The sequence below is a fragment of the Ranitomeya variabilis genome, chromosome 2 (genome assembly GCF_051348905.1).
Source record: "Ranitomeya variabilis isolate aRanVar5 chromosome 2, aRanVar5.hap1, whole genome shotgun sequence".
Classification (NCBI taxonomy): Eukaryota; Metazoa; Chordata; class Amphibia; order Anura; family Dendrobatidae; genus Ranitomeya; species Ranitomeya variabilis.
Window position 1 is genome coordinate 584072281 of NC_135233.1, and position 13182 is coordinate 584085462.

Here is a 13182-nt window from a genome sequence, read left to right on the forward strand (position 1 = left end):
CCAGCTTGTAGGGTGTGATTATGTTCTTGGATCAAAAGCAGCTTTGGATGCCTGCGGAGTCTGTAAAGGTGATAATTCTACATGCAAGTTTTACAGAGGACAGTATCTGAACCATCACAAAACTAATGGTAAGATCTTCTAGTGATCCAGAGAAGTAGCTTCCGACCGATGACTCGAGTGCCCCATATCCAATAACAACCCCCTTCAATAAGTCTAAGGATGTTATAGTGTTACTAAGGCTTGAATAAAAGGGCATACGCAAATGGCTATAAGGTGGCACCACACTGAGTACTATCACTTGGCACCTGAGTAAGAATGATAGATAGATACATCAATAGATATGATGGCCATATTTTGGTAATCCCGGACAGTCTTCTGAAACCCATAAATGAAGCCTGTGACTAATCTCGCTACTTCTGCTCACGATTACAATTGAAGACTCCTCTCTGTTCTTTCTTCCTGAACAGAATACTATACCGTTGTCACTGTGCCGGTTGGCGCGAGAAGTATTCATTTCCGAGAGCTTCAGTATTCCACCAGTTACATCGCTGTGAGAAACCTTAATGGAAAGTACTATTTGACAGGGGAATGGACCATTGATTGGCCTGGAAAGTTCCCATTTGCCGGGACCACTTTCCTTTATCAAAGATCAACACAGCAACCCGAAAGTCTTTATGCAGCGGGACCGACCAATGAAACTCTGGTTTTGGAAGTAAGAAATTTATTTTAGTATAATTTTCTGGTTCCTTAATATTCTTGTGGCTTATCAGATCTGGCTAAAGCATTTCAGAATAGCAGCTTTGTGATCCTCCCTCCTTCCAAAAATGAATAAAATGTGATATAAAAACAAATATAAAACAAATTACGAACAATAACAGCTACATCGCGTCCCCCAAAACAAGCTTATACATGGTTCTACCACAGGAAAAAAAAAAGAATATGGCTTTTCTAAAAATATTTTTATTGTGTTAATATAGTCAAACATAAACATAAAGTCATACATATAAAATAAGTAGCTTCTTAACCCATGTCCTTTTTTTGGGACACCTAATCTTTAGCTTCTAGCAACTAAGATTTTATAATTTTTATAATTAGGTCCAATTTTTTGTGTTGTGTTTGTAAAATGAATGTTTTCAAAATAGGAAATCATGTCATTGTCATGCCCTTTTCTGAAAAATCCGTACTTGTAAAAATTTTAATTTGGCATGTAATAGGTTAACAAATATGTAACAATAGAAAGACACAGTAAAATAAAATAAAAAATATAGAATTTGAAGAGTTGCTACATTTTATGTAACATGACAGAGAAATGATAATTTATTCATTATTCATGGGACAACCCCTTTCAAGATACTACGCTAGAGTAGTAAGCCTTTGGTCTATCGTAAAAGCGCGCTATGTTAAGTTAAATTATGAGAATACTATTCATCCAAAATACTTAAAAACCCAAGTTTGAGCCAAGTTTATCCGCACGAGTGCAGACTAAAATATACTGAGCACTAATTCCGCTAAGTGATCCTAACTATTAATTTGAGGTCAGCACTCTATACGTTTGGAAATGCTTTCCCAGTGACCCGTGGATGTTGAAGATATGAGTCATGGATTTGGCTTTTGAGACAATGCGTGGTTTGCTTGATATCAAAGCTCAAGCTTACAGCAAATAGACTTATCTGACCTGATATAAAGACCCTCTAAAACAGTTGTCTGTAGATGGGGTCATCCTCTTTGTGGAGACTTTAATTTGGCAAATATCCTTTGTCATGTTGCAAGGCTCATTAAAGGGTTGGACATTGACTTGAAGGGTCATTATTCTCAATAGTTGGCACTAGAGAGACAGTTGTCTTCCATCTGGAGGAGGGCTTGGACAACTCGATCTTATTCAAAAGATTCAAAAGTGCTAAATAGAAAATCTGAAAATCTCTTTACATAAAAATTATGTTTTCTAACCCCATTAAGGTTTGGGCCACTAGGTGGCTTTGTTTTGGTCTAACTTGCCTTCAGCTACCTGTTGTTAATTGTAATCCATCGGAAGCAGCAAAGACACTAAAACAGATGACAGGAAATAGGGGTGTGTCTTTGTCTCTCTGCTCTTGCTCTCCTGTCTGTTTCATTTTATACAGGTATAACATAGAGGAAGGTTTTCAGTTTAGGGGAAGGCAAGCCTTTAGACAATGGTAGGAGTAACGCAGGTTGGAAAGTAAAGGTAAAGACGTTCCAGATCATATAGCCCTGGAAAAGTGCTAATTATAAGGAATCCCCCATTCAAAAAGAGTGGATCACAATAGGAAGAGAAAATTCAGTTAAAGGAGTTTTCTCGTACAGGACATTTAAGATATATCTAAAGGATATTTTCCTCAACTTTTGGAGTGCTAATAGAAATAAAAAGAGTGAGTAGCCTTCTTTTTCCTATGGAGCTGCTTGCTGCAGTTTTGATGAAATCACTATTTCATGTGAAGCAGATATAACAGTTCTGAGCCCTACGTAACCCCACCCACATCTCTAATTGGCAGCTTTCTGAGTACACTGTGCATAGGAAGAGAGCAGCCAATCATTTGTGGTGGGTGTGGCTGGAAAATTCTAGGGGAGATCTCTTTCCAGCCCATAGATCTTAACAGCTCATTTACATATAAAGTAAAAAGTGGGTTTCTCAGGAATAAAATATCGGATCACTGATTTTAATGTATCATTATATTCATCTTTCTCTTACCTAAATGTTCATATAGGCAGCATGGTGGGTCAGTGGTTAGCAATGCAGCCTTGCAGTGCTGGGGTCCTGGGATTGAATCCTATCAAGGAAAACATCTGCATGGAATTTGTATGTTCTCCCTTTGATTGCGTTTGGTTTCGTCGGGGGGTGTCGAGCACCACCCCAGCTCCAGCCGAACACCTCCGAGGGAGGACAAAAGCAGGATCAAATAGTGGAAATCGGTCGCAGGAGCGCTGAAGGAAACTGACACCAGGTAAAGTTTAGCCACTTTACCTGGTGTCAGAGTTTCCTTCAGCGCTCCTGTGACCGATTTCCACTATTTAATCCTGCTTTAGTCCTCCCTCGGAGGTGTTGCGGTGGTGCTCGACACCCCCCTTGTTCTTTAGGCTACCTCTTAAGCGCTCTGATACGACCGCCTTTACTGACCCTGATAATGTAGATAAAACACTGTGGAAATAATGGCGTTATATAAATGAGTAAAATAAATAAATAAAAATAAATTGATGGCTTAGGAGGGTTGATCCTACTAGTGGATTTAATCCTTTACGTTAAAAAAGTCCCAAAAGATGGACAGCACCTTGAAACTTTTTTTTAACTGTTTTTGAACTCTCTGAGCCACCTATTTTTGAACTCCTTGTGCCACCTAAAGATCACGCCGGGTACTGCACTTAATAATAAATCGCAGAATAAGTTGGAATATCTAATACTAATACAATATCTATAGATAAAAGTATGGAAAACAATAAAGTAAAATATCTAGACCTCGTTTACTTGTATGATAATGACTTTGTGTTGAGGGTGTACCGGGCCAATGTTTTTTAATATGCCGTTACGAAAGCATCTATCAGCAAAATTTCCCCAGATCATTCTCTCTGTAAAATAATTAACCAAAGTAAAGGGTGTGCTCCGAATTATTCTTCTCTAACAAAAAAAAGTGACTCAAAAGAAAACAAAACTTATCTGGAGGCAGCAAAAAGTGTCAACTACAAGCCATTAAATCCAACGTTATTGACCTTGACATAAACACTAAGTTCACAATGATGGTGTTTCCCCTAGTATTGCTTATGAAGGCCTTTTATTATTCATCTGGAACGTCTTTCACATTTTTGCATTCCCACTTGTGTTAATTAAAAAGTTGCATTCTATTTTGTTGATCATAAAAGAAGCGAGCGCTTCATTTTTTGGCCAGCATCGAAGCCTCTAGGCCGTCTCAATAGCCACCAATGGGATTCATATTACTTCCGAAGGAATTAAACTAAACTCGGTATCCGTCCAAGGGTTTGACACCAAATTTATGGCAACAACACAAATAGAAAAAAATGCAAACGATAATTCATATTTAGAGTCCGATGATTCATAGCTGTACAGAAAGAGATGTTAATATATAGGCCATCATCTTATCATGGGAGACCCAGAGTGTATATATTTTCCAAAAATATTTCCATAATAATTTGCAGTGTTGATACATTTTTCAGTTTTTTTTCCCTTGAAGTTTTAGTTTCTCATAGAATTATTTAAGGGCTCAGTCGAGGATTAATAGTGGAATGATTTATTAGTCTGGCGAGATCTATTTTACTATGTGATTCAAGAGTAAATAAATTTTTCTCTACCAAAAATCACTGTCCATAAAAAAAAGTAGTCCTTGGATCCTGGATGACATACTAAAAATTTATAAAATCAGACTGGGTTATTGAGGTCACTTGGAAAAAAATAAACATCTTTTATTGTAGGTACCGTACCATTTCTCCCGAATGCCCAAAATGACAAATCATACAACAAGACAAGACGTTTCCCATAGACAGCATTTATTACATATCCATTGGATATATGATGAATGCATGAACACTTGGGGGCTGGCTGTTGAGACCCACATGGATATAGAGAATGGAAGACCAAAAGTCTCTTATCTGAGTGAAGTGGTAGTGATTCTTCGACCATGACTCCCGAATAATGCAGTGGTTGCACATGCTTTTCCACCACTTCCCTCACAAAGGGATTTTGGGACCTCAGTTTTCATGATCGATTGGGTTCTCAACAGTTAGATCATACATTTATCACATATCCTGAATAGAGGTTCTAAATTTTATTTATAGGACAACCCTTAGAAAGCTCCTAGATAGAATTGGTGCCAGTTGATTTGTAGGATCTGGTCCATTGGCCAGTGGTGTAACTTGAAGCTCATGGATCTCAGTGTAAAATCTCCAACAGAGCCCTCAACTATCACAGGTCATTAATAGTAATAGTTTTTTCGTATGGACCAAAGAGGCCTTTTGGGCCTCGAGAGACTAAGTGCAAATGCAATCCTTGCATCTAAAATAGGTACGCCCCTGCATTTGGCCACTTCAGTAATGCTGGAAGGATGCCCTGTGTAACACCTCACACCTGACGGTATCTGTTTTCTGCTTTTGATTATTCGACTTGTGAAGTTGTGCGAGGCCAGCTAATCAAAAGAAGATGCCGTCAGGTAAAAGACAGTTCTCAAGGCTCCCTTCCAGCTGCCACAGATTACTCATGAGGTCGCTGGATGGGGTCCTGGTTTACTTTAATCCTGCTCCTAGTCAGAAGGATAGTTTGGTGATTCTAGATGACAATAGGGACAAATGCCCTTGGGACTTAGACCATCATAACCTAAACATGTTTCTTTTGGCAATAAATGATGGCATTTCCATCTTTTTATGGTAGTCTTTATGGTTTTATTATTGTACTTTTGGTGGTTCCTTTAAAAAAAAATGTAAAAAATGTATAAGCAGCCACAAAAAATTTAATGTCATGCCCGCACGTGGATCGTGATACCATTGTGCCACGGAACAGACTTACCCTGGAGGGGTATAGCTAAGCAGCTAACTTGGTGTTCACTGGAGCCTCTGGTGGTGAGGTCAGGCTTGTGCGGCAGGTAGCTGCCAGGTGCCACTCCAGGGCAATGTCCGACAGTAACAATAAGGGTTGCTCAGGCACCTTCCTATTGGGGCTGGTGACTTTTATACAAGATGCCTCCCGTCCCAACTATTGGCAGGGAGCCATCTTACAGGGGAACCCATTTTACTATGTGAGCACGGTGTCCCTGTGAGAGCAAGGAAAGCACGCCCTGGGAGACAGTGTGGTGTGCACAATGAATGGAAAAAAGAGCATAAGGATACTGTTGCACCCTGGGCGGTATGTTGTTGTCCCCACTTGGTGAAGGCAGGGAAACAATGCCGAGGCACCACCGGCATTGAACCTTACAGTACCCCACCATTTATGCCCCTTCATCTTCAAGTCTGCAATGACTCTCTGCAAAGAAGATGGAGCTATATTCTTTCTCCTGAGCTCCCACAAGCTCTTATCAGGACCAAGTTCTCTCCAAGCGACTGGAAGAAAGGTTACATCTCCCACCTTCTTCTTTTGGCAATGGACATTACACTTGATGTTTCCTTGCATATGATAACAGTTGTCATATTTAATTTCACCTAGTCTATGTTGGAGCTTCTGCTCCAATGTAAAATCTGCAACAGAGTCCTTAAATTGTCCAGGTGTCAGTTACAGAACTAATGTTTTATATTGAACCTGTCAAGAATATCAGCCTGCCCATATCATGCTTGCTATGAGATCCAGACTGGCTTCCTCGTTACAAACAACTGAAAACAAAGTTTGAATAACAAGATGGGGCTCAGAAAGAAGAGTCCACTAGGTGTCTCCTTCTGGCATTTTCTCACCTAACCTTATTTGATTGACAGGTCTTTCCTTATTTGTGTTTAGGAAAATCAAGCCTAGGTGGGAAGAAGTCAGAGGAAGACTTCCAACAGACTCCTCTCTTTTTCTGCTCTTTATGATGGTACTCGAAGTGTGACTATATTTATTATGGCAGGTGCAGACGTCCGTATGTTCTTCATCCAAGAAAATCAGTGGGATCATGCTAATCTCACTCTGATCAGACTCTGATCAGAGTGGGATCCAATTTTCTTGGATGTGGAGAATTAAAAGAAGTAAAGGTTTCTCCATCTTGTCCATTCTGTTAGTGTGAGAAAATTGGACCGCACTTGGTTATCACCCAAGTGAGATCCAATGTTTTAGACAGACCCATAGACATGAATGGGTGAGTGCCATCCAATTATCTGATAAGAACTGCGCATGCTGCATTTTTCTTAATAGGACCGCTCAGTCCTAGGAACAAACCAGACGTGGGCAAGGCCCTACAGAATAACATTGGTCCAAGTGTGATCCGATGTTTTGACGGGCAACACTTGGACTGAAATTACGTCGTCTGCATGAAACCTTAAGGTGAGGACTAAACAGGAAACCAGTTTTTCAATTTTCTTCTTTTGTTCTAGGTTCTTTACCAAGGGAAGAATGGCGGATTTGTATGGGAATATACATTACCTTTTTCTGCACATGAAGAGGCACCTATGAAAAAAGCAACTTTCTCCTGGGTCCCTATGTATACAGAATGCTCAGTCACATGTGGTGGGGGTAAGGCAATTTTTTTATTCAGTGCTAATTATGGAATGTTTTTCACTACCTAAACTAGGGGGAATAGCTATAGGGGGAGCAGAGGTAGCAATCAGTTCCAGACCCACATAACGTAGGGCAGGGATGGGGAACCTCAGGCTGACGGGCCATTTACGGCTCTCAATGACCTTTTATCTGGTCCCCGTGCAGATTCCTGGGGACTGCAGTGCTTGTACCGGCAGCTGTATTTTGATATTTGCCTGCTCATTAATTTTGTTGTTGTTCTGTAAGCACATGCACGCAGTGTTCACTACTCAATGCTGAGGCATGTGCAATGAAACATTATGTCGTGACACCAGTGCCAGCATCAGGACGTTCTTTGTGGGCGCAGTTAGCACACAATTTATATGGCCCCCAAGGATGGTATAAATATCCAAATGGCCCTTGGCAGAGAAAAAGTTTACCACCCTTGGGTTAGGGGTTCAACAGCAGCTCCACCACGTTGTAAGGCACCAAGGTTACAAATGGGACATGGTAGGTGAGACAGGAGTTGTTGCAAAATTTGCACTGTGGCCCAGGAGCTTTACATTATACACCTGGAATAAGGGCTGACATGTTACGCCAATGTAATACTATAGTAAATGTCTCATATTTTGAGAAAATGCCATTTTGGGGGGAAGAATGATGGACTTTCGAAATGTGTCCTTTGCCCAGAATTATTTTTTATTCAGAGTTGATCAATAATGTACATAAAATCAGACAGTGATGTACGGGAATAGACAGGATATAAAAAGAAAAGAAAAGGCTGTATTTTTTCCTGTCATTTTTTTCACAGAAACTGCACCACACTAGTCCACAGTTTGTGTTTAGTATTGCAGCGCTGCTCAATTGAAGTCAATAGTACTAAGCTGCAATACTACACACAACTGGTGGACATGTGAGGCTCTACGTCTGGAAGAAGGTTGTCATGGTTTTTATAATGCTATAGAACCCTTTTGATTAATTTATTAACTAAATTTGAAGACAACATTTTTGGGGTCAATTAGTTCTTGAGTTTGCTATATTCTGGAATAGATGTTTGGCAGACGAAGGAGTCTTTTTGCTGAGTTTTTGGAGGAGAAACTGAGTGCAAACTCCAAGATTTGGAGGAGTTTTGAAATTTTGAAAGTTTTCATTCAGCTTTTGCTCCAAAAACTCCTCAAAGAGCTATGTGTACACACAGCCCTTGAATATTTAGTATTAATTAACTTTTTCCATATTTTTAAGGTCAAATGAATGTGAAATGTGTCTGTTTACAAGAATTTCGAACTCAAGTTAACTCTAGTATGTGCGGATTGTTGAGCAAACCTGTCCTGGAGCCAAAATTGTGCAATACCCAACCATGCCCAGCGTTGTAAGTAGCCTTCAATGATGGAAACATGAAAAAGTGAATTTATCTATCTATCATCCTAAACATTGTTATTTTTTTTGTTTCCTACAGTTGGTCAGCTGGTCAGTGGAGTCCATGCAGCACTTCTTGTGGTGGTGGCCAACAGACCAGAACTATTCAGTGCCTCCAAAAAAAGACTATGCAGGGTGAGGAACTGGTTGGACACTCCAACTGCCCAGTGAGTACTCCTATCCAGGCCCAACAATGCAACACTCAGGATTGTCCAGCAGAATGGAGCACCGGTCCATGGTCTCAGGTAGGATGAAAAAATTGACTATAATAACAGAAGCCCATAGACAGTCCCAATCTTCTCAGTATTAGTTCTCACTCTTTGATTTCAAGTAACTTTGCAAAAATTGCATCACCCAGAGATATGTTAATTGAATCATATTCTTTGAATTGTTTTTAAGCATTAAGCGGAATACAAATAGCACCCCTTCTGTTCACAGGTTGCGTGTGGTATTACAGCTCAGCTCAAATAATTTATATATATAACATAGACAAGTAGACAGGTGTGGCGCTACTTCTGGAAGAAAAAAGCCATGTTCTTCTAATCCTGGACAACCCATTTTAGTGATAGCCACTAAAATCCAATAAGGTCTGTTTAAATATTGCTTTTGGGCCTAACTAGTAAATAAAGTCACAATCAGAAACCCATTCTGCTGTGATTTAGGCAAGGGTTGTAGCACTAAATGCAATGTGCAAAAAACTTGGCCTGTATAGAGAAGTAATTAGTTAAATGGTAGTAATTGGTAAAAATTGCACCCAAAATAATAAAAAAAGCTCTAAATTTCCTCTTTTAACCTATACTTTTTAATTGATCTTATTTTCATCCACATTGTAATTAAAGCTAAAAATTATATAAAATAAAGCTCAATCATTTTCCAAATCCTCTACTATCCTGTGTGTGACTGTAAGACAACTTTCTGCAGCAGGAGCCTCTCCCTCTGCTCTGTCTACAGTAGAATAAAATATATTTTAGCTTTGCCTGTTACCTAGGAGGATATATCTTCAGTCAGTCAACGAACAAATAGGGAACGTAATAACAGTAGATTAAAGGTTATTCCCATTTTTAAGGTTTATGCCATAGCAATAGGACGTTCCATAATTTTATTATAGGGATGGTTTACACCTCTGGGGTCCGCATCTATTTTGAGATCAGGGCCATGACACACTGCAGTTTTTGGAGAGGTGGCCATGCATGAGCGGTTTTCTCCACTGATTTGTAAAGGAGTTACAAAAATTGCTGAGCGGGATTACTTGTCAGTTTTTAGAACTCATGTACAAGAGATGTCAACTTTGGAATCCAGATTGCATGCAACAGGGTCGCGTTCTCTGAATGTGGATCCCAGTGGAGGGACTCACATCTATCAGACAATTATTACTTATTGGGTTTTTAAAAAGTTGCTCTTGTAATATTTCCATTGTTCATCTGAGTATTCATTTTCTTTTTTTTTTCAAATCTACCATACGATTCCAGAGATATAGGCCTTTTTATTTGGTGCTACATTTTATGGTCTCTTTAAAGGGGCGTTACTCACAGGGAAGTAATGCAGAGCAACCTAAAGACATGCCCCTGAGGATCCAGTGAGTCACTCCCTCTTATAAAGACCATACAAATTTGCACTAAATAAAAAGACTAATATCTCTGGAAAAGTATAGTGAATAAAAAAATAGAATAATCAGGAGAGCATAGGGGGATAGGATAAAATTAAAGGAAGGCCTCCTTTGACCTGGTGACTGGTCCTTTTTAAGATGGGACAACCCTTTTAACAAGATTGTCCTCTGCGAAATTTCTAGAATACTTTCTGTTTAAAGGGATTATTCAATAACCAACATATTGTCAGTGCTGAGCAGGGTGGATTTGATTTAAATCTAACTGATTTAAATCACGATTTAAATCACGATTTAAATCACTAGTCAGTAAGGCTTGATTTAAATCAGTGATTTAAATCAAAGTTTCTACCTAAACTAGTTCTTGCTACTTTAACATGCAAGTAGATGAAGATTTTTAGAATCACTTTTTATATTACTTTTTTCTCCCCAGTTTAATGGGTTAATCATTCATATTTGGACACCACTGTTCTGTTGTACTTAGGAAGGAGAAAAATAATCCTGACCTTAATAACAATTTAAATAGATTTATTCAACTGAAACAATAACAACATTACAGCATAAGTTATTTGCTTAAACAAACATCCATGTTTGTTAACTAATTTGGCTAAACAAAATATATATATATTTTAAGAAACTTAGACTGTCAGCCCAGCCGACACATGAAAAACTTAAATACTACTGTCCCTGCTGTCCTCTGTAGCTCACTTGTCGTCATCTTCATCATCATCTTCTTCTTTGTTCCTATTCATAATCTGGAAAAGAAAAACAAGCTTTCCTGCTTTATTGGGTCCCAACCGATTTCTCAATTTAGAATGAATGAGTCCAAAGGAAGAGAATATTCTTTCAACGCCTGCAGAAGAAGCTACTGCTGTTAAAAGTGAAATCATTACTTGAACAGTCTCTAAATCCAAGCGCTTAAGTGACTTCCACCAGTTTACTGGTGTGACCTTCCTTAAAATATCTTCAGCAAACATATATTTCTTGAATGGTTCCCCCTTAGCTCTGAAGTTTATTATAGTTGGCATTAAAGATGGATGATTGCTGGATACCCATGTCATAGCTAACTCCTCTTCCTCAGCACTTAGGTTTTGACCCTGATATTGGATATTGACAATATTTGCCAAAAAATGAGCTGGAGTCAGTGCTTGTCCCATTCGTTTGTTTACTGCTTGTAATTTAATTCTGTCCATGTGTAGTTCTGTTTTTAAGTGTTCACTCAGTTCCTTCCAAATTTCAACAGCATCCGCAATAAAACAGCTATTTTTCTGTGTTTTGTTTAAAGCTTGAGAGATGGGTTTCAGGAAGCTCAGCATATGTTCAACATTTCTCTTAAGCCCAATGTTGAGGATTTTGGCCGTGACAGTGCCATCTATTTTATCTCGATTTTCTTCACAAAGTGTCATCAGAATAGGCCAGTTTTTGATATACTGCTCAAAACAGTCCACCACAGAGTTCCATCTAACATCTTGTGGGAGCGTTAGCTTGGTTCCACCCATCCTTTTCAGAGCTGCTGCAGCAAAATGATTATTACGGAAGTATTTAGCAATTTCAACAACATTAGCCTTTATTTCTGGAACACTTAAGTCTTTGGCTAAGAGGTGCAGCAAATGAGCACTGCAAACCATATGTTATTAGCAGCTTTGTATTCCCTCCCTGCTCTTCTAAATCTCTTCTCATCTTGGATACATTTGCAGCATTCTCAGTGACCAAACTGCGTACTAGACATTTGAATTTTTGTTCACATGTCGTTATAGCTTTTACTGTCACTTCTTGTAGGTATTCTGCTGTGTGTGCATTTCCTGACGTATCAGTTGTTTGTGCAAGGAAGACTTTACCTTCTTCTGTTGTTATACAAGCACATACAATAGGATCATTGTGGACATTACTCCACCCATCAATACTTAGGTTAACAATTTTACCCTCCAGAGCTGTTGCACATTGCTCCATTTCTCTGTCATACACTTGATCCAGCAGTTTCCCTGCAACATCAGCTCTGCTGGGTGGACTGTATCCTGGTCTCAGTGACTGAACCATATTAATGAAATGTGGGTTCTCAGTCAGACGGAAAGAAGAGTTCGTTACATAAATAAATTGGGCAATTTTTTCATCAATCAACTCTTTTTCTAATCTGCTAGTTCTTATCACAAACCTATCTATGGTGGTTCCAGGAGGTAAAGGTTTTTTCTTCCTTTTGGGTGATGGTGATATGTGGCTGTGGATGTCTGATGATGATGCTGCTGCTAATGAAGCACTATCCTGGATGGATAACTCTGAAACTGTAGAACAGGATGATGGTGATCTTGGAGGTGGATAGTTTCCAGAATCCATGAATTCCCCTAAACAAAAAAAGTCAATGCTGTTATTTTATTGTTTATACAATTTCTGCTTATTGCACACAACACATCATGGTGGAAGAACCTTTGGATGGTAAAATATTTTCCTCAAAAAGCAGTTTATTGAAAAAATTCCGATTTAAATCAAAAAAATCTGATTTAAATCAAAAAAATCTGATTTTTTTGATTTTTTTTTTTTTTAAAAACATTGATTTTTATCCACCCTGGTGCTGAGTAAAGGAATAGCATCACTCACCATTTCCTTAAAAATGGGTCCTTTATCCCATCATCAGGGACATGGACGTGATGTGCAGGGGCTGCCAGGAAAGCAGTGGACGATGGTCTTTTTGCGTTAACACAACACGTCTATGAGTCCAGGACAATAATCAACATATGTCACCTATCTACAGCATGTATGATTTTTAGGGCTCTGACCCCTGAGATCCTCACTGATTATGACAACAGGGGTACCAAAGTCAGTAATGAGCATGTGCGACCATATCTCCATTCGAGCAGCGGTTGCACGTGCTCACTACTGCTCCATTTACACATGGGGACTTTGTGAGCCCCGTTTCCCGGATTTGTGGGGGACTCACCCCTAATGATCATGTGATCATGATCTATCTTGTGGATGGTTGCTAAATTTTGTTTAATGGACAAAGATTATGCAG

At 39.1% G+C, this 13182-nt stretch overlaps 1 protein-coding gene across 2 annotated transcripts in view; it reads left to right on the plus strand.

The window, feature by feature from the left end:
* Positions 1-13182, plus strand: part of ADAMTS18 (ADAM metallopeptidase with thrombospondin type 1 motif 18) — a 173850-nt gene that overhangs the window by 145239 nt on the left and 15429 nt on the right. For both annotated transcript variants that reach the window (XM_077288385.1, XM_077288386.1), the window contains 5 exons: positions 5-128; positions 468-712; positions 7015-7153; positions 8399-8525; positions 8613-8817. In XM_077288385.1, coding sequence (XP_077144500.1) covers positions 5-128; positions 468-712; positions 7015-7153; positions 8399-8525; positions 8613-8817 — 840 coding nt within the window. The remainder of the gene's footprint in view (positions 1-4; positions 129-467; positions 713-7014; positions 7154-8398; positions 8526-8612; positions 8818-13182) is intronic.